General features: G+C 35.9%; 1 protein-coding gene, 2 long non-coding RNA genes and 2 pseudogenes across 9 annotated transcripts in view; 4 read left to right on the top strand and 1 right to left on the bottom strand.

Moving 5' to 3' along the window:
* Positions 1 to 22: 22 nt before the first annotated feature.
* Positions 23 to 24,467, bottom strand: part of LOC147491855 (pentatricopeptide repeat-containing protein At1g56690, mitochondrial pseudogene) — a 28,405-nt pseudogene continuing 3,960 nt past the window's right edge. Inside the window, exons 2-5 of the transcript XR_015198910.1 lie at positions 4,156 to 4,250; positions 3,455 to 3,549; positions 2,934 to 3,059; positions 23 to 2,761 (exon numbers count right to left, since the gene is read on the bottom strand). The product of XR_015198910.1 is annotated as a pentatricopeptide repeat-containing protein At1g56690, mitochondrial pseudogene (transcript). The remainder of the gene's footprint in view (positions 2,762 to 2,933; positions 3,060 to 3,454; positions 3,550 to 4,155; positions 4,251 to 24,467) is intronic.
* Positions 4,871 to 8,513, top strand: LOC147491856 (uncharacterized). Of its 2 annotated transcripts, none has more exons than XM_086566332.1 (5): positions 4,871 to 5,236; positions 5,683 to 5,756; positions 6,822 to 6,924; positions 7,987 to 8,086; positions 8,178 to 8,513. In XM_086566332.1, the coding sequence occupies exons 2-5, from the start codon at positions 5,719 to 5,721 to the stop codon at positions 8,309 to 8,311; spliced, it is 375 nt and encodes a 124-aa protein (XP_086422458.1). In that variant the 5' UTR covers positions 4,871 to 5,236; positions 5,683 to 5,718; the 3' UTR covers positions 8,312 to 8,513. The 2 variants fall into 2 exon arrangements, with proteins under 2 accessions (XP_086422458.1, XP_086422459.1); XM_086566333.1 differs by having other exon boundaries at positions 5,688 to 5,756.
* On the top strand, positions 8,948 to 12,513 carry LOC147491857 (uncharacterized). Of its 5 annotated transcripts, none has more exons than XR_015199771.1 (6): positions 8,948 to 9,140; positions 9,624 to 9,927; positions 10,019 to 10,146; positions 10,521 to 10,712; positions 11,066 to 12,099; positions 12,422 to 12,513. It is a non-coding gene; the product is annotated as an uncharacterized LOC147491857 (long non-coding RNA). The 5 variants fall into 5 exon arrangements; XR_015199770.1 differs by having other exon boundaries at positions 11,066 to 11,187; positions 11,544 to 12,507; XR_015199769.1 differs by having other exon boundaries at positions 11,066 to 11,187; positions 11,856 to 12,507.
* LOC147491858 (uncharacterized) lies at positions 12,554 to 13,754 on the top strand (annotated as a pseudogene).
* On the top strand, positions 19,940 to 21,677 carry LOC147491859 (uncharacterized). Its single transcript, XR_015198713.1, has 2 exons — positions 19,940 to 20,502; positions 20,583 to 21,677. It is a non-coding gene; the product is annotated as an uncharacterized LOC147491859 (long non-coding RNA).

The raw sequence follows: 24,467 nt of genomic DNA on the forward strand, positions 1-24,467 counted from the left end.
AGGATTGGAGAGCCAGACTTAACACCTTAATGAGTAGTTGAGTACTAGGTGTAACAAACTATTGCTGGTACCTTGATTAGTGTATCATAAGTTACCCCTCACCAATAGTCACTGCATGAGCATAAATCATCCTTGAAATGATTAAATCTATTGGCATCCCTCAATATGATCTTTCGGTCTGTTATCTTTGCAATCAATTTAATTGCCGAATGACAATCCCCAGTCCCCACATACACGGAGGTTCTTCATTACTCGAATAGGCATTCCTTCAGGAACCTTCGATAGCCCAAATGCTACAGCCAACTTTTCGCTGTGGTGACCCAAGTTATGTGCCTTGCTCCTCATCGACATCATGCAACACGAAGCTACCATCAGGGGAATAGCCAGCATCTCTTAACATGCCACCCAATTTCTCCAACATTGCCATAATCATTGTTTACTCAGGGTGGCTCTCACTATCTCCTCCTATAATATGGACTTTCTTCTAGACATCAATCCAGCTATAACCAGGAAACTTTCTCACCTTCCTTATCCTCATACATGTCCTCAGCTCTTCAACATCTTCTCATCTCCTTTTCCATGCATAAATATTAGATAGTAAGATATTATGCCCAGCATTTTGGGGCTCAAGCTGAACAAGTTTCTTAGCAGCTACTTCAGCCACCTCCATGTTCATGTGCATTTTGCATTTCCCTAACAATGTGCCCCAGATAACAGCATCTGCTTGAATGGGCATTTTCTCAATCATGATCAACGCTTTTTGGACGAGGCCCGCTCGGCCAAGCAGATCAACCACGCAAGCATAATGTTCTGCAGTTGGCTCCACTGAATACTTTGATCTCATACTCTCAAAAAAATTCATTCCATCCTCAACTCTCCCTGTATAGCTACACGCTGAAAGAACGCCTATGAAGGTAACATCGTCGTGTAACATGCCTGCAGAACACGTCTTGAAAAACTTGCAGGACTTCACCCCCTAAACCATGTTGTGCAGAACACTAATGAAAGAAGGAAAATTTGGCCGAACTCTTGCTCTTTGCATTAGAGTAAATATGTTGAGTGTTTCCAATTCATACCCCTTTATCATTGCACTCCATGTCCCATCATCTTTTTCTTTCATACTATCAAAAAGTTTTATCGCTTCATCTAGCTTCCCATTCTGGCCAAACTAACCCAAGAATCATTGCATTACAAGCAACAACTGACTTCTCAGGCATCCTCTTGAACAGCTCAAAGGCTTCATCAATTCTTCCACACTGTGTATAACCCGTCAACATTGCCATCCAAGACACTTCATTCCTCTCCGGCATCACCTCAAACGTCTTTCTAGCAACATCCACTTTTAAATTCTTTGTATAACCCGTTATCATCGTAGTCCAAGATACCACATTTTTTTTCGGCATGGTATCAAAAAGCTCCCTCGCTTCACTCATACGCCCTTCTTGCCCATACCCAGCAATCATATATTAGTCCAAGTAACAACATCCTTCTCCTCCGGCATGGTATCAAAAAGCTCCCTCGCTTCACTCATACGCCCTTCTTGACAGTACCCAACAATCATATTAGTCCAAGAAACAACATCCTTCTCCTCCGGTATAGTATCAAAAAGCCGTCTAGCCTCATTAACCCTTGTCGCTCAAATAAGACAGCCCAACATAACAGTCCACGAAACAATATTTCTCTCAGGCATTTGCCAACATAACAGTTCTGATATTACGTTGAAGCAGATAGATTTTCAACAACTTTTAATCAACATGTCAAAGTATATGCTATTGTCCGAAAGTTGAGTGATGTCCATACTAGTATACTTCAGCAACTAAACTATATATTTACTTCCTTAATAGTATATATATTTTTTTCCTGTGCTAATGGAATCCCTCTAAAAATCATTGTGGCTGTATTTTACATAAGAAGAAGAAACAAATGGGGCGCCAAAACTGTCACGTTAGAGAAACCCTCCAAATTGCATCTATCTTGCTAAAATAATTGAGGTTCATTCTTCAGATTCAGAGAACTTCAATTGGCACAACTTCTCCAAAGTTTGTTACTCATTGTATAACCAGCAACCAGAATGCAGTAATGTTCGTATGGACCTGAAGCGTATACTCAGGGTGATGGGTTTGATGACAAAAAGATACACAATCTCTCCAGCACATGATACACAAAAAGATCCTCTAAGAAGCTCCACATTATCATCCACACATGTTTGCTAGTCATAATGACAAACTAGTCTGAGTCTTGGAAGCAGGAATTTTCTCTTGCACAACACACGATAACACGAAACACACTTAATGATTCTGCAGAAGACATCCCTGAACGTTGTCAAACCGAAAAATTACATGACAACATTGCATTTTTAAAGTTAAAATGTAGCCAACTGATATGTACATGTACTCAATGTTGTGCAAAGCCTTAGCCTGCATCACCTAGGCCATCACTTCCACCCCTCCTCTTGGGTATGGGAGCAAACTGAGAGCTTGGTCTCTTGGTGTGCCCTGCTGCTTCAGCATTCTTGCACAAAACAACAACAGGAGATGGGTATAGGCGTTGCTGAGAGAGGGGGCCCTGAAATACTTAAATTTGAAGCTTGTCACTCAAAGATTTTTATCTCATCTAGCATGCCTAAAACTACATCCTCCCATCCTCCAACACGAGCACTGTAGCTGTGTAACATAGGGTATATATTATTGAAAATATAAGAACATGTGTTCTTTACTGCAGCCGTGGTATCTGCTGCTCGTGGTTGTCTCCTTTTAAACCCCTGTCAAATCAGTAACATTACTGAAAGAACTAGCTCAAATGGCCAAAGAGAAAGTGTTGAAAGTTGAAACATTATTTTCATAATTAATAAGATGTTGGTTGCCCAATAAAAAAACTAAGTTCTTTTTTGTACGTACAAAAAAGAGACATATTGAAGGGGCATCATAACTCACCAGCTACCACGTGGAGCGTCTGAATAAGAGGTTGGATCCATGGGGTCCAACTCATCGTCCTCAGCATGTGAACGTTTCTTGTAGTCTTTTTTATTGCCTCGTCCCATTGGGGATTTCGAACTAGACCTAGAAGTCCAAAGTGAGATCAATCAACAGAAGCAAGACCATGTATTTAACTTGTTTCATTCTGACAATGCTAATTCAGACACTTCACATTATGTTAAAATGAAATTTGAGTTCCTACTTTAATGTGCTTCGCCTCATGGCAAAAATGAAAAAAGAAAAATGTCCAAAACTGTGTAAGCATTATGTTCATTTGAGAATCCTAGTTCCATCAACGGATGTGGACGAATTCTACGCTAGACCTAGACCGTACGTACAAGCAGTCTAAGGTAGAATCATAATGGCACGGTCCTTTAATCAATTAAATGGTAGCCCGAACTCTCGTTTCCTTCAGGACAGCAATGACAACAATTCACAACTTTTTCTCAAGGTTAGGAGGTTAACTTCCACAAACTTACCGCATTTTGGTAAGCTTTCAAAGATGGTAAAACTTTGGTGTGATCACATGCTCCAGTCACAAAGAACCTAGTAAGGTAAGCATTCCCTAAGTTATCTGTCAACAAGAAATTCAAGTTATTCAATCATGCATTTTGATTGGTTATTCCAATCGGGTAAACAAGTAAATAGGAAAGTGTGTCATTCAACAACCTTGTGCATGGAAAGATAATAAACTCGAATTTTCAGTATGAAGAAAGATGATGGTTGAAAAGATAAAGTAGACAATTTGAAACAAAACAACTAACAAACTTGTGCATAGTATCTCATTCAAAGTTCAAAATCTCAACGCCCGCCAAGAGGCTGACCCTTAAAATCTAAGCATATATATCACTGATGTAAGATTGTTGCAGATTGCAAAAGTTTACAAAGGAAAAAACCTGATGCCGAAGCAAAAATGCCGACACGCGTTATATCAAATGCTAATCTCTGAAAATCCGCAATCATGACAAAATTTGCTGCTTTATACTACGATCCCACTCACAAGCTATTATATAGTACATGTGCAAACTTCAATATATGAAATAATACAAGGAAGAAAAATTTAAGAGACAATGGCAAAGATCAAACATGACATGTTCATGCATAGTGTATGTCTATACTTTCACATCATACAAAGAAAAGAAATAGCATACTTTGTCCTGATTAGGGTATGGAAACTTACACCATGAGTTTCCATCCTTATATTTACATCCAATGCAATGGCTTCCTTTACATGACGAATACTATCTTCTACCATTTGTACCTGATTATCGGTGCCTACAAAGGCAAAACGTTAGCATGAACAAATATGGGAGGTAAGAGGTTCATTTGCACGTGACAGGTCTAGGTTCAACAAATTCATATATCCGTATATAGAAATGCCTCATATCCAAATTTGGAACTGTCTGCCAATGGCATAGAGCAATGTGATTATAGTTTCATTCATCGCTTTTTTATGTGTACTTTTGTTTAAAAAAAGGATTAATAGGCAGACCTTAGGAAATTACAATCTTACATAAACCTCTCCTCTTACAGCATTTGCATTTATCTCAGTTAACACACTAGTGATAGGAGGACCATATTACAGATAAAACTCTCATCAACATGCAAGGAAAGCCTTACTTGAAACAAGGTCACCAATAAAATCCAACCCAAACAACTTTGTACATAACACATGGTACTAAACTGGTGCATAAATGGCTAGATGCAGCTTCCAGAATCTAGACTTTCTACCAATCAAATCTTATATATAATGGGAAAACTTGCCCCCGTTATTAGTCCCCGTATTACCGGTTTTATACCAAACTTTTAAATCAAAAGGGTACCCCAAAGTTTCACCCCCTAAATTTTCGGAAAGCTTTAAATAAAAGGGTATGTTGGTCATTCTATGTACAACGGTTTTTTTTTTTTTTTTTTTTTGCCACCGTTTCTAATCCAAACAGTGCGGTTCCAGTCACCGAAAAAAAAAACAATGCGTCTCCTCCACCAAATACCAAAATCACAATTTCCATATTCAGTGTCTTCAATTCTTCCCAATAAAACTTAACTTACGAGAAGTGATTGAAGATTGAAATATTCCATTGCTTTAGTTATCTGGATCAAGGCTTCCGATCCAACTGTAACCTCTAAAGTCGCACCTCCAATCAACTTTATATTTTCCCTTTTCACAATCTGGATAGCAGTTTGAATTCATGCAATTGGGGGTGGCTACTTTTTTCCTCTCCATTTTTCTCTTTCTATAAATCTGCTCTTCCAACCGGCTGGTAAGATCAAGTTTCTGGATGTTTTCAGGGGCATTTATGTATTAATTATGTCAGGGCGTATCATCTATTGACATCATGTTTAATATTTTCCTTCATGTTCTTCTCTGCTTTCAAATTCAGTTATTTAGGAAAATTTTATTTTAGTTTCTCTTATTAGTAGTTTATTTATTTCTGGGGTAAAAACATTGAGTACGGTGTTGATGTGCACTCCTAGAGTAAGACAACTACGAATACATTTATGCAGTGTGATGTCCATCAATTTTGTATAATACACCATTGGTCCTTTTTTCATAGCTCTGATACTAATTCATGTAAATCTCTCTCCATATATCCCACTACTAATTCTTTATATTCTAATTACTCCATATCCTATATTTTCTTTCGTGTGTCACTATCCTGTGATTTATGAATAACTAGCATTTTCATTCATTCTGGTTTCATTCAAGTCAAGAGGGACAGAACTGGAGTATCATTTGCTTGATATGATGGAGTGCTGTAAGATTCAAAACATAGATTGCAGGTAACCCCTACAATAATTGCTTTCGGTGGACATTCTTAGAGTATAGCAGCAGAAGCTGCGGTGACCCTCAATGCAAATGACCATGACAGTACATGAAAGTATGAAACTATTGCTCTCAAACATTCACGCATGATTGCACGAGTCACAATTTTGTGGCTGATCTGCATTGCACATTGTAATAGTTACAATATTTTATTTATGCATTTGTTACGGTGTTTCTAGGTGTTTGATTCTTGCATTACCATCTACGTATACACACAACACGGGGACTTAGGATGCCATTTTTGGTGGACAATGGTTACAGATTGGATGAGTCACTTTAACCACCTCCAAGAAAACTCCAAAGAAAAAAATCAAGTGAGTGTCCGTTAAAGTGAATTTTTTTGAATCTCTAGACCCAGTACGTACTTTTACTGATTTGTAAGTGATTTTTTTTTTCTTTGGGTTATGCTTTTCTATATTACTCTCTGTCCTTCGCGGTAGTTTGTATGGATAATTTCTACTTTGGTTGGACACTCATACTTTTTAACTTATACAGTTTACACATATTAGTAATTTGTGGAGTTCTAACGTTAAACCCTATTCAAATGTTAGATTTCTATGAATATAAACGGTTAATTGTTTTTTTTTTTGGGTTGAAAAACACTGAATTGTAACATTTACTTCATTCTCTTTTGTATCTTCCTACCACCTTATGCAACGTTATTTTTGTCTTTATTTTATTTAATGCCTTTCTTTTGTTGTGATATATTATACTTTTGTCGATGACTTATAGTTCGTGTATTTATATGCCGGACAAAATGGTTTCATACTGATAATTAGGATTTTTGGAAACTTACATGTTGTGTGGTAAAATAGCTCACCTTTATTCGGGTTTTAACATTAGCACATCTTGCTTTCTCAATACATATTTAACCAATAGACATACAAGGTTTAACTTCATATGGATTACACAACACAAGTTTGTTACTGTCAACCACTTCTCCATATATAACTTTTCTTAGGATCAGCTTCATTTAATTTATGGTTTTGAAATTTTGTTGATCAATGAATTTTGATTTGCAGATTTCTTAGGAGTAAATTTTGGTTAAAAGCATTGTTATTTTGGGGATTGATACTATGTACCACATTTAGCTGTATTAAAACTTTGAGAGCATCTTCGTATCAGGTACACCTTTTTAAAACCAATTAATTTCTTCGTTCGTTAATGTTCTTTTTCATCGCGTAATATAGGAATTTTTTCCGGATAAATGATTTGATAAAATGGCATTGCTACTTTGATATACATTTATAAAAACCAAAGTGCAACTTGCGACATGATTATTCTAACTAGGGTAGAGAATGGGTCGGGTTCGGGTCGGATATGGTTGTATCCGAATCCGTATCTGAATTTTTTCATTGTATCCGAATTTGAATTTGAATTCCGTTCCGAATTCGAATATGAATTTCTTAAGATATTTCTATTCAAATCCAAACCCAATATCCGATCGGGGTAACACTAAAAATTTGAAAATGTACCCAAAACCAGTATCCGACCCGAAGCAAAAGTTAATATGAAAATAGACCCGAACCCGACCCGAATTCATCGGGTTCGTGTTCCAATTTGGGTCTACCCGACCCGATTCCCTACCCTAAGTCTAACAGACCCACGATTTGAAGGATTGGATAATATACAGTCGGATTTTTTTAAAACATATTAGGCAATTGTGAATTTTAGCACAGAAGTGGTGCCTCTTAATTTCTTTTCATGAAGGTCTTACTGGAGGAAGAAAACTCTAAATTAATTTATGCAGTGTGCTAAAATTTTATGAAGTAGAATACTAAGTGTAGAATAACTAAGTTCTTTTACATGCTAAAATAGATCTCTGACACTTCGTTAGACTGATAGTGTAACAAAATGGTTCTCAATTAAATGTCATCCTTTTATTTTAGCATTTACATTTGTTACAATTGTAGCAAGAACAGATGGATTTTGTGCATGTGAACCCTCATGTATTTTTTTATTTGGTGGTTCTTTATGCTATGGACAATGCATACCGATATGTCTCAGGTTATCAGTGTGGGTTTTGGATTGATCTCATTAAATTGAGTTAGCACAAAATCATGGTGTTAGGCAAGAATGAATATTAAAATTAATTGTCATCAGCTTTTCTCGTTTTATCTTTTGTCATTTTTTTAGTAGCTTTTAATGCAAAGAGTATTTGACTTAATTTGACCAATCATTTGCTAGGGAAAGACACAGTTAAAGAAACTTAGATCTCGAATCCAATTTCCCTTATTGCCATGTGTAGAGAAGTTTTACTACAATCCGTACGATCCCATTTCTTTTGGTAATCGATTAATTGCTCTTGATATAATAATCAGAATTACATTTTTTTTGTTTTAATGTTTACGAATCACTCTAAATTTTAATGTCTACAGGAATTACTTATATGACACTCAAGGTTGCTAGGTACTCGGTTGCTAGGTACTCACTCAGGGTTACTTATATGAAGCTTCAGGGAGAATCCGTCCTATCTTGGATTCTATCAACTTTAGAGAACACTCAGTGCTGATACTTTTAGTTTTGTACATATTAAGCAATGGCACAGGAAAACCTGGTTGGCTTCTTCATTTTAAGGCAAATCAAGGAATTCATTGTAGTTTTTAAGAACTCGATTAGGAACTTACTTGAGCATACTTGATTTCTATATAAACAAATCTTTCAATTTTATGCAACAGATGCAAATCAATGCAAGTATTTTCTAAAGCAGTAAATTATATGATTTTGCTTGAATTTTTCTAGAGCATTCTAGATTTTATCTACCCAAATCAAAAGTCATTATCTTTGTAACACGTGCATAGCACGTTGTAGTTGTCCATTGATAAGAAAGCAATGCTGGGCATGAAAAATAAATCAAGGATACATTGTTCTCTAAATGATGCGTGGAAAAAATAGAGGTAGTTCATTTCAATTTTAGAAAATGGAGAGATACATATCTTATATCTTATATATAATGGGAAAACTAGCCGCCGTTTATTAGCTCCGTATCTTCGGTTTTAACCCAATGTTTTGCTCTAAAATGGTACCCGAAAGTTTCACCCACCAAATTTTCTACACTTCACGTTCGAAGGGTAAATTGGTAATTTAAATCATTTCCCAAGACTATAAAACTCAACGTGAAAACAGATAGAGACACTGTTTCGTGGTTTCTCGACCAAAAAAAAATTAACCGTTCGTTCGTCTTCTCCGTTCCTTCCCAATTAAAACCCGTCAATCGCCCATCAACTTTATATTTTCCCTTTTCACAATCTAGATAGCAGTCTGAATTCATGCCATTGGAGGTGGCTACTTTTTTCCTCTCCATTTTTCTCTTTCTATAAATCTGCTCTTCCAACCGGCTGGTAAGATCAAGTTTCTGGATGTTTTCAGGCATTTATGTATTAATTATGTCAGGGTTGACATCATGTTTAATATTTTCCTTCATGTTCTTCTCTGCTTTCAAATTCAGTTATTTATGAAAATTTTATTTTAGTTTCTCTTAATCTCTTATTAGTAGTTTATTTATTTTTGACTTAAAAACATTGAGTACGGTGTTGATGTGCACTCCTAGACTAAGACAACTACGAATACATTTATGCAGTGTAATGTCCATCAATTTCGTATAATACATCATTGGTCCTTTTTTCATAGCGCTGATACTAATTCATGTAAATCTCTCTCCATATATTCCACTACGTTGATACTAATTCATGTAAATCTCTCTCCATATATCCCACTACTAATTCTTTATATTCTAATTACTCCATATCCTATTTTCTTTCGTGTGTCACTATCCTGTGATTTATGAATAACTAGCATTTTCATTCATTCTGGTTTCATTCAAGTCAAGTGGGACACAACTAGAGTATCATTTGCTTGATATGATGGAGTGCTGTAAGATTCAAAGCACAGATTGCAGGTAACCCCTACAATAATTGCTTTGGGTGGACATTCTTAGAGTATAGCAACAGAAGATGCGGTGACCCTCAATGCAAATGACAATGACAGTACATGAAAGTATGAAACTATTGCTCTCAAACATTCACGCATGATTGCACAACCAATTCTATGAAGATGACCAGTCGATCAGAAAAATTCCGAAACCAGTCGATTATTCCGGTGGCATTCTTTGCTTCGTTATAAATGAAAGTGAGTAAATACAACTCTTCGATACAATTCTCTGTTTCCAATTTGTAGGAAACCACACTAATTTTTTGCACCGTTTCAACACCGTTTCCAGATTTTACAAAGAATCAGAAAAATTCTGAAACCAGCCGATTATTCTTCGATACAATTCTCTGTTTCCAAGGTTATAGGAATCATCGGTTTGAGAAGAAACATAGTTCAGATCTACTTATGAGGCTTCAGGTACTTTCTGTAAGATTCAAAACATAGGATAGCTTTCCTTAGAATTGTTAAACACAAGATCGAAATGCGCTCACTTTCTACCGTCAACAGTTTTTCACTTTGTTTTTTTGCATTTAACAATTCTTAATCGCTGTGAATTTGTTAGTCTTAATCGTAATAATCAAATGCAAAGGTATCGACTGCCCACTCTTCTTTAGATCGTCTCTTTATATTCTTTTTGGTTTTTTTTTCAATTTTATGCCTTCAATTCGACCTTAATTTGGTAATACTAATGGGTGTTTCAACAGTCATGTTCCTTATATTCTTCGTTTTAGAGTTGGTATCATTGCTTTCATATTCATTTTTTCTTAACAGTCACTATTTTTCTTAATTAGGGATTTTTCACGATGGCGCCCTTTTACCCACCAATAATATTGTAAGTGTTCGCCTAAATTGGTGTCTCTTCATTTGAAGCCTTCAAAGAGGCAATATTTTGTTGCTCTAAATCTTGAGCAAGACACACGCAAACAAGAGAGGTGAAAAAGGCTTTACGGGTCTCAAGAGCTTTTGTTGTACAATGCTGACAGGTAAATCTCGATTTAAGTTTAAATTTACTTTTTTTTGTGAGATAATACTTCAAAATTGTTGATAACTTCACTAATCTACAACATTTACATCAATAATATTGGGTATTAAATAAAAAATAATGGGTATGTTAATTGTCTGCTCTTCGTCGTCTCCATGGTGAAAATTTAAGGTTCCCACCTTCTCCAAGTGTCTATTCAATATCCCTTTCTCCCGATTCACGGCGCTTCAGAGAGGTGATTGTACAAAACAAGTTTGTTACTGTCAGACACTTCTCCATAGCTTTCCTTAGGATCAGCTTCATAGAAACTATAGTTTTGAACATTTTTATTAATCAATGGTTTCTGATTTGCAGATTTATGAGTGGTGAATCTTGGTTCAGAGCATTGGTATGTTAGGGATTTCTACTTCGTAGCAATTATACGTGTATTAAAATCTTGAGAGCCTTTTTCCAAAAACATAACAACTTCGTATCAGGTACGCTTTTTTTAAACCAATTAATTTCTTCGTTCTTTATTGTTCATTTTCATCGTGTAATATAGGCATTTTTACCGATTAGTTATTTGAGAAAATGTAAATGCGACTTTCATATACGTTTATAAAAAACAAAGTTCCCTTACAACATGATCAGTCTAACTCACCCGTAATTTGAACGATTCAATAATATACAGTGAGATTTTCAAAAACATTAAGGCATCTGTTAATATAAGTGCTAAAGTGGTGCCTCTTTCTTTCATGGTGGTCTTGCTGGATTTTCGATAAAATAGAAATGGCATCATTTTATTTTAGACAAAGGGATTTTGCACCAGCTTAAGAGTAATGTGCACCTACAGGTTTGAGAATTCAGGAGAGATGTGTACCTAGCTTAAAATTCGGTAATTCGCACTCTTCTTCCCAAATAAAAATTTATTTTCTTCGTAACACGTGCAATGTTTTTTTACTACCTTAACTTAAAGTTCAATGTTTTCTTTATCAATTTTATGCCTTCATTTTGACTTTAATTTGATAGTACAAAATTGTTGTTTCAACAATCATGTTCCTTATATTCTTCTTTTTAGCGTTGGTATCATTGCTTTCATATTCTTTTTTTCAACATTCACTATTTTTTTAGAAAAGATTGTGTTTAAATGTTACCTGGGGGACAGTGGAAGCCAGGTGGCAAATGCAAGTGATATATGAAACCCCGCCACTAGAAGAGGAGGTCAACGAGTGGGTGCAGTCATCGACGCATGCTGGGCTATGAATGCCAAGCCACAAACATTTATTGGTATTTTGTTTATTAATTTGCAACTGTGAACGCCTCCGGTTGATGTGCGTGAGGAGACTCAGGATACTAATGGGGGAAGAGGTGCATGAAAGTCATCTGGGTGCCTCCAATTAATGGACAAGGTGAAACTATGTTTCCTCCTGAATATACTTCTTCTGATCCAATACCAAATCATACTAATTCCTTTAGTTGTCTGAATAATATTATTCTATTTTCTGGTCTTGATGAGTTTGGAAATGAAAAGCGTCCAGCCCAAGCAATTCTTGATGGCCATTTTGCTGCTGGATCTTTAGAGTCAGGTGGAGGCAATGGGGCGACAAAGAGTAAGCGGGACAACTAATGTGGCAGTTTTGCTTACTGCCCTTCATCTCTAAGTTTGTGCATTTTGTCTAATTTTATTTTATTTCATTTTTGTGTTTGCTCATATGTTTCGACGAAAAACAGACTGGGGTTGAGGCAGGAATCATCCGCGATGGATTGGGTGCATATGGAGAGAGAATTCTTGGTTCGAGCTCGAGTATGTGCAAAGCAATGTATGTATCTTGGTCGATAAAATATTTCCGAGTGCATTAGGCAATGGGATATACAACCGAGTCAGGAAATTTATGGGAAGTAAGATATACTAATTCTTCTTTTATCCTTTGATCGGGTAAGCAAGTACTTTCTCGATCCTCGATTACTACTTCAAGTGAATGGACAATACGTGAGGAACAAGCTAAAAGTTATTCTTTTTCCTTTTTTACACCGAGTAAGCACAAAGTGATTTGGAATTTCTCTAATGCTGTTTTTTTTTTTTTTAAATTTCTCTTGGGATTTTGTTTTATTCTTTTGTTAATCCGCTTTTGACTCTTCTATTCAGGGCCATTGGACAAGAATAATCGAACCGATGGGTGGCGGACTTCGCCTATAAACCTCCGACTTTTTGACATAAATGCTCCTGACCTGTACATCCCTCTCATGCCATATGGTACCTATGTGGTCCTTGCTGGCTTCACATTAGGCCTCATTGGAAAGTAAGACTGCATAATTAGGGCCATACAATGTTTTTTCCCCTTATGAATCGTTTCCAATGTTCCTCATTTCCTTCATGTGATGCGAGGTTTAGTCCGAAGCTTTGAGCCTTCGGTTCACAAAGGGACTACTTGGATGGTTTCGCAGAAATCTTGCTACTAAAGGTATCATTGTATTCATTGGGGAGTGGGGAAGCGCCGTTGTTGGACATTGTCGCATATGCTGGATATGCTTTTACTGGGATGTGTGTGCCTATTATGGGAAGGATCATGTGGAGTTACTCGTACTACTTTCTCATGCCGTTTATGTGCTTATGCATGGGGGTTTTCTTGGTGAAGACTGTGAAGAGAATTATATTTGCAGAGATAAGGAGTTATGATTCCAGCAAACAGAACTACGCTTTGCTCTTTATGGCTTAGGCCCAGCAAATGTTTGCAGAGGACATGGAAGGATGGATATAGATGGAGGAAATATGGCTAGAAGGCTGTCAAGAATAGCCCTTATCCAAGGTTTGTTAATTTACTACATACACACAGAGTTAATGAGCACTTTTGCCCCCTTTTTTTTTTTGGTCGATAAGCGAGGTTTTTAGAGAGGTCCCCAACCCCTTTTTAACAGTGCAAGATTATCTTTAAGCTATGTAACTGTATATATACTTATTTTTCTTCGAAAGTAAGATGGATTTGATCCATATAGTGAAACCACCACAGTTTGCTAACCGTTTAAAACTGATATGGTTATTAGTAAAATATTTCAGTTTGATATATATGTAGTGTTTGTAGGTTCTAAAATGGATGTAAGATCATTTATCAATGAACTTCAATCCTTATCTAATTTGAATATATATACTTCTATATATGCTTTAATGTGAATGCAAACACTATGATTGATAGTCTGATGCTAGCTAGAATTGCATTGCATCATATCATAGATCCTTCAACAAGGTAATGAAACTTCAATTAGATGACTTGAGTCACTAAGAATGTACCCCTACAATTTCTCTCTTCCTTATTTCCTTTTTGTTTTTCATTTCATTGTCTAACAGGCCTTTGTTTGGCGTTCGATTAGGAAGCTATTACTGATGCACTAGCCGAAGTGCACTGTGAAGAAACGTGTAGAGATATCATTTCAGAATCCATCAATTGTGATAACCACATATGAAGGCCAACATAACCACCATTGCCCGGCAACACGTACTGCGAGGAAATGCTTCTAGACTGCTGGCTAATCCGATGTTCACTTCAACGCCGGGGAATCAAGTTTTCATCAAGAGCTCTTGATGCGGGTTCCTCGCGACTAGGTGGTGGGTGAGGATGCTCGCTTTCGCTATCGGCGTCAAAGACATTATTAGATTTATTTTGCTCACGAGGAATGACAAAACAGATAGGAACATAAGCACAGCAGGAACTCCAAACCCCCATTTCCATCCAAAACGATCTAGAATGTAGACTATGATAGTCATTGAAATTAAAATAGAAAGTCCAATTGATGCATAATACCAGCTGAAGTAACTCTGTAAGATTCTCTTATAATTTGGACTGTCTTATTTTCTTTTTAGTTGATCTGCTCGAAAGGCCATGGAGCAAGGTCTAATGCTGCCACTTCCTATGGCCATCGGAACAAATGATGAATATAGAAGTGCCAACTGCCTTGAATTTGGGGATTCGCTTTGTTTGTGGCCGATCTTTGGAATCATTGCTGTTAGCCATAGTAGAACTACTCCCGGCGAAGATATAAAACTGGATTAATAAATAAAAAGAAATTTTCTTTTTGTGCACTTAAAGATGATCGAGCTCGACCAGATCATAGTATAATCCGGCTACCTATTGTTCGTGTTCTAAGCAATTTTTTATCCTTGGAATTTTGTTATAATCAACTAGCTTTGTAAAGGCATTTTACAGTTCTAGATTTAATAAGAAGTCATGCACATTTTTAAGGCCAATTGAATCTAAAATGTTTGAACTTCGTAACATTACTTACTTCAGTGTATTGATGAATTAACCAAAAGTTAATATGCTAAGTGAAATCAAAATAATTGGAGTTCTGCACAACTATATTTCCGCCAATAACTCTATACGTACTGTACAGGAAGGTTGTCAAGTACTCAAGACATGTTCTAAGTATATCCACGATTAACCACCAATCCATACAATTATTGGCATTCTGTATGGCGAACCGGTTACATAATTTTCTTCTTTTTTTTTCCTAAAGGAAATGAATGTAATTAATTTGATTTCTTAAAATGGTGATTTCTTTCTTAATTGTTGCCAAATGTCAATGAAAGCTGTACAAACTAATGGCAATAAGTTTCCACCCAAAAAAAAAAAAAAAGAAGTAAAGAATTTAGAGAAATGTTATTTTAATACATCAAACAATATTTTCATGATGCCACATTTCATATATGAAGGCTTGCTTCTAAGAAATTTCTCGGCTCTCTCTACTTGAACAGTTGGAACGAGCAAGTGGATCTTTTTTCGTTTTTATTTGGAGGCACCCAGATGACTTTCATGCACCTCTTCCCCATTAGTATCCTGAGTCTCCGTACATCAACCGGAGGCATTCACAGTTGCAAATTAATAAACAAAATACCAGTAAATGTTTGTGGATATATTATCCTCTACAAAATACGATTGGCGTAACACATGTTCTCTGCAAGTTGACACTTTATTGCCACACTAACATACTGGATTTTTGTAGTATAAGTGGGAAATGAATTGTAACAAGAACTATGCTCTGTGCTCTAGCCTGACAGTTTCTTCCGTCATGAAATCAAATGATGGGAAATTATATCTATGGCAAAAAGATAAACATGATACAAAAAATAGAATAAGCAGTTTATTTCAGTTTCAAAGTGGGTCTATCGGTATGCATGTAACAACTCGAAAGTTAAACAAGCATTATGGGTATGTAAGTCAGGTTCACAGAAAATCTTATTTTTCTTAGTTTGTAATACAATAGAGTATTCAAGGCATATAATATTCAAGGCTCAATAAAAGAAAGAAAGACTTGGATAATAAGGTATTGGTACTTAAGTAGACAAGTTCACAAGAATGTTCAAAGATTTAAGTTTCGGATTTTAAATCGATTGCCTGGTCGAGTTCAATGAGATTTCTACTAATGAGGTATATATATTCACCACGCACGCTGGTGGCTAACCATTTAGAATGCTAAGGTGTTTGAATCAAGGATAAAATTGTACTCATGTGAGGTAGGCTTAGGCTTGCTTAATATATTTATAAATAAACAAATGTAATCACTAATAGCTCAAATTTATTTTATTGTTCAAAATTTTCTATTACATCATTTAGACTCCCAATAGTTTCACTTACAAATATAATCAGTAACATTGTCTACATTTTCGGATCCCGCATGCACACTTATGTGCAATAGAAAATGAAACTTATGACTGTAATAAAAGTTCAAACGGTAATTTTTTCAAAATAAAAATATTATATCATGACACGGTAATTTTCGCCTTAGTAGATACAAAACACGTTGTGCAAATGAGCATTTTTGGTTTGGGCTTCTCTTCCAACTTTTAAATTTGACTCCGGAATACTAAATGCAAGGAAACCTTTAAGGTTCTCATCCAGAATACTAGATTGGGTTTTTATTCAACATGACACCTCTGACATACAGAAGTTCTGTCTATTGGATGCAATATTAGAGTTTTTAATACCAGTCCAACATTTTTTTTTTTTATGAAGAACACTAACATTTTTCCCAATACACCAGTCTGTATTATGGATGTTTCTATAATCAAAGTTGTTGCCGCTTGAAAAACTGATTCTATAATCATCTACGCATAGCATAGTGAGTGTGCACAATGGATAACACTTTTAATGCCTCTGAACTCCTTCACTATGCACTCTGCACCTGCTACTAACTACTCACTATATTTAATTTGACTCTCAAAGAACCAACATTCCATTGCATTATGTTAATCAAGACGAATTGAAGCCCGACATGTGCCAACGAACTGCATGTGGAGTTGGTTGATAATAACATTTTAAGAATGGGAACAATAGTCAATGCAAGAATTGATCAAAGTATTGTGCGACTAACGACATGGTTAAACAGATGTAATTCAGCGATGCAGCTAGCATCCATAATTTCTTTCTTTTGTCGCCTCCATACAGATGATTTGAAAAAAATCATCACTCCATCATTTGAATCATTCAATCTCCATACACATGTAATAACATCCACATTATATTGAAAGTTTTAAATGGTAATCTTGCCACATAGACATCTTACAGAAAGTTTTTATTTACACATTCAATTCACTCCACATATTATATCCGACTTAATAGATCTATATATAGAACAAATATTAACAGTGTCCAATGTTTTTTTTTTTTTTTTCTAATTGTTTCTCATTGTAATCGTTTCTAAATAAATAAATAGAAAATGACTTTTGTTAGCTAGCTACAATTTCTTTCTCTATCCAAGCTACTTATTTAAACCAACCAAAATATTTAGAACGACAAAAAAAAAAAGAGCTGATGGATTCGATAGATCATTTTGAAGACAATGATGAAAATAATGTTATTTTTCTTACATTTTTTTTGAGCTATTTTATTCTCCAATGTAAAATAACAATTATTTTGCACACCATTATACAATATTCTTATATCTTACAGGTAATACACTCATATGAATCCAACAATGTTCCTCAATCACATACAGATGCTCGACAAGATAATTACACAAACAGCAGCACAAAGGTTAACTTCATCAACATAATACCTATTTTTTTGGTAAATTAGTTTGTAGCATATGGGCTAATAATTATATATTGACTAAGTTACAGGCGGTTAAATGCCTTTTCGAATATATTTATTCGCAACATGACAGCGCGGCAAAAATCAAAGTAGACAAAGAACACAACTAGCATATTGAAGTGTTTTTTCTTATTGAAATTTAATGTCAGACATCGACCTGTATTAATATAAACCATGTTACATAATATATTCATTCAACAAATGTAATATTTTACCAATTTACATACGTTCATTCTTTTGATTGTCTCCACCCCAATTTTCTTTTCTAGCACGTGCAACGCACGTGCCCGTTTACTAGTATATATAGTAGCAAAGTTCAAATTTAGTAATGATTTGGAGGGGCCAATTCTGATGAAGTTTCAGAACAATTTGCACGAAACTAGGAAAACCAGTTAGTCAAAATATATACAGTATATATCTTAAAGACTTAAAAGAAGGATAAAAAAACAAAAAATGCATCTAGAACAATATATAGTTGCATTAAAAAATTCATTACCATCGTGATCATCATAATTTACAATTCATGTATCAATTGATTCTGAACACCTTTGAGTCAGAAAGTTTTGGGCAACTACTGCAAGGATGATCTCCATATGGCAGGGAGATAATGTCCACAGAGTATTTAACTACTAGTGAATGCCTGCACCAGTTGGCACTCTAGACACATTGCTTTTGAACAACACCCCAAGAGACCATCTCTATAGTAGCATTGGATCGATGATATAACCATTTTCAACAGTTTTATACTTCATAATCATTTCATACGCATACTCAAGTGAGCTTAATTATTGCAATTATATGCATTTCATTTCTCACAAACCAACTCATTACACATACCCTTACACATTCATTAATTCAATATATATCAGAATGAGAATGATGAAAATAAAGGGAGAGAGTCTTCAATTAAGAGCATCATCATTTTTTTTTTTTAAAATGAAAAAATCCAGCAGAGTCTCCTTTGTATTTTTAACATTTCAAAAACCTAAATCCTGTCATAACTTGAAAATCAAACAATACAATTCTCATAGATCAACCATACCAAAATATATAACTTCATATTTATACATAACACAAATTACTTCTAAAACTAAAAGACAACTCATTAAACATTAAAGAAGACTTTGCATAATTTTTCACCTGGGGCTAATTCTAGTAACGAAAGGGAAAAATAAAATAAAATAAATACTCCACGCCCACTAATCGAGTTCCTCATTTCTCTCATTCTTCCCTCTATGCATACTGTTCACACCATTCTGCTACCATATGGATAAATGCTTATTTATGGAGCAAAGATTACAATCATGTTCTTTGAAAAATTATGGCAATTTAACTTGGTACCGCAAAACAAACCACATACACCGCGATTTTTTTTAGACTTGATACATTTAGCATATTGTTTACAAAAGAGATGGTTCTCAAAATAAAATAATCTCTATTCTTATTTTTAAGTATCCACGCTATCATAAAAAAAAAAAAAAACTATCATAAAAACTTACATAGCATATATATTGGATACAACATATTCTTTAATTTCTAAACCAATAAAAGTAACATTCTTTAATTTCTCACTCGTCTTTTCTCATTGGTATCGATGTCCTTAGAGAAGAACTCCTGGGTATATGACATTTGTAGTACAATTTATTACATTAGGTGGAAGAAAAATGGATATTCTTTTTGAAAAAGTACATCTGGACATGGCCACATAGAGTTGCCCATGACTGAAAACCGGTGTCCTCAAATCAATGCCAACATATTTCACTGACTGGCCTTGCGACTTATTAATTGTCATGGCATAAGCTAGTTGAACAGGGATTTGTCGCCTTGATAGTTTGAAAGACAACTTTGAATTTGAGGGAGCCAGAGATATTCTTGGGATGAGTACCGGATTTCCAGCTTTCTCTCCAGTCAAAATTTTGGATTGAAGGACTTTACTCGCATATTGAAGCACCATAAGTCGTGTCCCATTGCAAAGGCCATCTTTAAGTGCTATGTTCCTGAGCAACATTATAGGGCATCCAGGTTTTAACTTGAGATTGAAAGGTGGTAAGCTAGAAGGGTCGAGGGAGTTCAGAAACTCGGTGGGATAGTGAGCCCCACTTGGATTATCAATATCATTTTCGATGATTTTATCTGCAGCCAAATACTTAAGTGCTTTACCTGTAATAATACGGAACTTTCTCAAGGACATTTTGGTAATATCGCCATGGCAGGTAATGTTTATGGTTTAATTATTAGTATTTACTTGTTTAATTTATTTGGTTAGTTACACAAATACTTTAAACTATATTACTATTTGGATTATGTATCACCTGTTACGTTAGTGGGCCTATTCAATTGTACTAGGCCCGTTCTTTATTTCAGGCTTGCTATATTGTTTTGGGCTTTGTCTAGTGTTGTGGTTTTCTGGGCTTGTTATTATGTTGGGCCGTTTTATTTTATTGGGCTTGCTTTTGTCTTTTGGGCTTTTTTCTTTTGTATTTGGTTTTGGGCCTGGACACTTAGAAAAGGAGGTCGGCAGGAGAGAGAAAGGGGAGGGAGTTTGAAGACTTGAGGGATGATATGGGAGTCGGGGGTTTTGTGGTCTGAGTTGGTTGACGATGTTATAGAATCTTTGAAATCTGATAATGAAAAGCTTGTTGGGGGGAGGAAGGAAAGAGGTGGACGGAGCTATGTTTTAAGAGTGGGGAGAAGATAGCTTGGAGAAGGGACGAACCCACGCCAAATCAGGTGATTGCAATCTCCTCCATATGCAAACAAGGTAAGTCAATAAGGGTAAGTAAATTTTAATATTCATAGCATGTGTACAGGAGAGAAAGGACGTTCAGAAAAAGAAAGAAAAATGAGACTAGAAAACATGACTTTTCTCTTGGTAGGTCTTAGGTAATTTATGAGTTGTCTTTGTCCTGTTCCTTGATTTCACATGGTTCGTTTATTTATTTCTGGAGCATGAAGGTTCAAGAAATACTTCCTGACCTTGTTGGCTCTAACCTTAAGATGGGGGTTTTATTATTCACTGCTATTTGAATACCATGTACAAAGATGTGAAAGGACCTCTCCACCTTGCCGGGGGTTAATGAAGAAATTGAGTTATATGATATGGAAGAAAGGATGCGTTCAAAGAGTTCACACCCAAGGAAATTTGATCGAGTCGAGCTTGTCGATACTGATAAAACCAAGATCAAGAAGCCACTTCAAAGCTATTGCCGATCAATTTCCATGGGCTGCCAAAGCAGTTAATGAACGGAGAAAAAATTAAAGTGCGGGTCATTTAAATACAACAAATATGGTATCTAGGAAGCTAGCTGAACATGGGAAGTTCTTCCTGAATCTTTGGTGGTTTAAAAGGTGTCAGGTAAGTAAACTTTAATATTGTATATTGTATACATTAAATTTCATGTATACCTTTAATTACAGTTTTTATTCTTGATTTAATGCGATTTATTTATATACAATTAATTAGTTATGTACAATTATATTGATTAAATGTTTTCATTATGTACAGTGGGTTGTTATGATAGTGTTAATTAATTTTATATTAACAACGTATAACGTGCTGTGTTGATTCTGAGTTAGCATTAAACCCGACTGTTCGGTACTATTGTAACGTTTTTATAAGAAAACGTTATTGGCAGGTTCATTTTATGTTATGACGCAGAAACCGTAGATAGTTATAGCTGTTTAAATTTGTGTTTTGGTTACGGTAGAACCGTGGATTGTTGTCAGCAGAGAAGTATGAATAGAACAAAGGGTAGAGAACCCATGTCGCTTTCCTTATCGGAATGACTTAATCCATTCCTATAGATCTTTACATCTCAATATAGTGGAGAACTACGATTGGCTTGATCCCTAAGCGGGTACGTAGGCAGCCACCCGGCTCAGCCGCTTCCATAGGAAAACCCCTACCCCTTTGAAGAACCGGATGTTTTTATATTCTTTTACCGTTATTTAGTTTGGATATGAAAGGTATATAAGTGTACGTGTTATGCATAGAAAGATTAATTTATCTTGAAGGCTAATGCTTTTCTTGGGTTTATGTTAATCGATGCACTAACGATGATTTAATAAGCAAACGGTAAGTTTTTGTAAGCGACTAAAGGTAATGCGTGTCAACCTTGTCTTTTGTATTCAATTTCTTTTCAAATTGATTATTATATATTGACTTCAGATCTAATGTTGATCGTCGGAGTGTAAACGGACGTGGGGGCGAAACAGAGGACCCTCCATATCGAGATCTATAAGGCTTAATACATATTAAGGAATCAAGGCGAAACCTTAAAAGGAGCGTCTTGGAATCATATGGGTTGTTCAGTGACCTTAATATCGGTTACAAGTTGTGGCTTCCTATTTCTGTATATTATATTGATTCCTTTTTGGTTGTACATAAATAAGTGTAGCTTGTATTGCATGACTTTAATTTATATATGATGTCATGGAGGGTTGTGCATATATGTGAAAGACCGATCTGGGGTATGAGATTGGTTTTACCTACTTGACTACTTGATTTAACCGGCATTTGTCGAGATGGTTAAGTAGCGGTGCCGCGAATCAATATCTTTAGTAGTTGGGTTTACGGTTGAGGTTTTAATATGATATATGGAAGTGTTTTATTTGATTTTCAGGTTATGACAGGTTTTAGGTATATGAAATGTTGAAAATACAGAGGAAACTCTGCCGGTTTTTTTGTAGAAAAAATATATGATGGTTTATCGTTGATTTTATATTAGTATATTGAATGTGGTCTTTTAACGCCTCGTAATATTTATTTAAGATTTTGGGGCGTTACATTACCAGGGAACAAATTCAGTGCAACCTCATTAATTGCACTCACATCATCATTACGGGCAGCAAGAATAGTACGATCAGTTAAGAAATTTGGAGACGGTGTGTCTATAACATCCAATTGGGGATAGACAAAGAAGATGAGTTCTTGGATATTGGTACACTTGCGTATTCCATTCGACAATTGTACACATTCTTTGGGATTCGAACCAATCTAAATGAATTAAAGCAAAAACTGAATTCATTAGTTTCTAAAATAGTTCGTTTATATATGGAACTAATGGAGAAAAAAACATTCTAATTAGAAGGCATTAGTAGCACACCTCCAACAAAAAAATTGGCGAATTCGACATTCTCGGACTCTGCCATTTCAAGCCGCATGTTCTGTACCAAGTGCAAAACTTCTAAATAACTCCAAAGGAAAGAGCGCCGTAGTGATGCACCAACAAATTGCTCTCTCTGGCCTAACGGTATAACAGACAGTGTTTGTCGAAAATCACCACCAAGAACTGTAGTGATACCACCAAATATCTTGAAGTGTTCTATCCACAGCCTCAACACAGTATCTATGTTGCATGGGCACCTCGTCCCAAACAATTTGTTTTGTTTCTTTAAATAGGTCAGCAAGGTCAGAATGTTTAGTGAAGCCGCAAAAAGTGGTATCCATCACATCAATTGGAATTTTAAATGTAGAATGAGCAGTGTGTCCACCAGACAATAACAGAGATGCAATTTCCGATGATGACAATAAGACCCATGCTGCGGCATGCCTTTGCAATTGTATTATACAAAAAAGTTTTCCTTGTACCAGGTGCTCCATTCAAAAAGAAAAGTTTATCCTTGTCACCAAATACTGAATCAGTCGTCACAGCAGTATAAGCATGAAGTTGTTCGTCATTAAGACGACTCACATCAACTGCAGCCTCTTCTCCTATGCCTTCATGCTGAAGTTGGCGTTGCTCCCAAATAAGCCTATTGCCAACAATTTTGCTCCAATCCTCTTTTGGCTTTGGCATGGGAGGGAAATTTTCCAATGTCTTCCCAAATTCTAAAAGGACTTGTTCCACCAGATATAAGCCGTAATATGTTATTTGCTCATCAGTTGGATCTGGGATGCCGTGCTTTGTTCGAAGCCAGTGTCCAAGATCATCACATATACTCGATGCAAATTTGCTCCAAAGTAGATCTGGTCGTAACGGATGACACTATAAAAGAATTACACAAAATAACCTCCGCAGTTGATATCCAGTTTTCATTATCGCCGCCTCTTCTAGGCATTGTATCCACTCATCATTAGCTTCTAATAGCCCACAGGCAATACATGTTTCTTTGTATGTGTTGTACACGGTATCACCGACTTTATAAAGATATGCAAAGGAGGTAGGCCCTTTTACAACAGTAAGTAGCAAGCGTAGATAAAACCGCTCCCCGGCATTGGGGCTTGCAAAATACATCCTACCAATGGAAGGTCCCTGAGTCCTAGGAGTCCACTCTTGAGAGTCTTTGTGGAAAACATAGTGTCGTGGAAACTCTTGATAGGTATATGCACGTGCATCTGGATCTTCAGCACAACGCTTAAAGAAAGCTATCAGTGTTGAAGTTTGGTCTCTGGCTCGGGCAAGAATTGCATCTATGGGCTCTTTGCTATTGAAAACAACCCTATGCATACCTTCCAAATAAAATGCCAATCGTTGGACACTTGGAAACTCTTTATGCATTGGATTCTGAAATAAATGTCATGCAGCTTCTGTTGGTCCAATGTACCTTGCATCGATATATTGCTGAATCTCATCATTTGTTCCTGCCGCCACCACTGTTGCTTTGTCATAGCCTTTGTAAATGTACTTATTAATATATTTAACAGCTTGACACGATGCACAAACTTCAACATTGATATGGCAATCAAACATTTC

The sequence above is a fragment of the Coptis chinensis genome, chromosome 6 (assembly GCF_015680905.1).
Source record: "Coptis chinensis isolate HL-2020 chromosome 6, ASM1568090v1, whole genome shotgun sequence".
NCBI classification, from domain to species: domain Eukaryota; kingdom Viridiplantae; phylum Streptophyta; class Magnoliopsida; order Ranunculales; family Ranunculaceae; genus Coptis; species Coptis chinensis.

Bases quoted from the DNA above. Each gene is read 5' to 3' on its own strand.
- LOC147491856 (XM_086566332.1), top strand. From the start codon at position 5,719: ATGATGGAGTGCTGTAAGATTCAAAACATAGATTGCAG. The intron at 5,757-6,821 runs GTAACCCCTACA...TTTGATTTGCAG, and splicing joins ATTCAAAACATAGATTGCAG to ATTTCTTAGGAGTAAATTTT. The intron at 6,925-7,986 runs GTACACCTTTTT...ATCATTTGCTAG, and splicing joins TGAGAGCATCTTCGTATCAG to GGAAAGACACAGTTAAAGAA.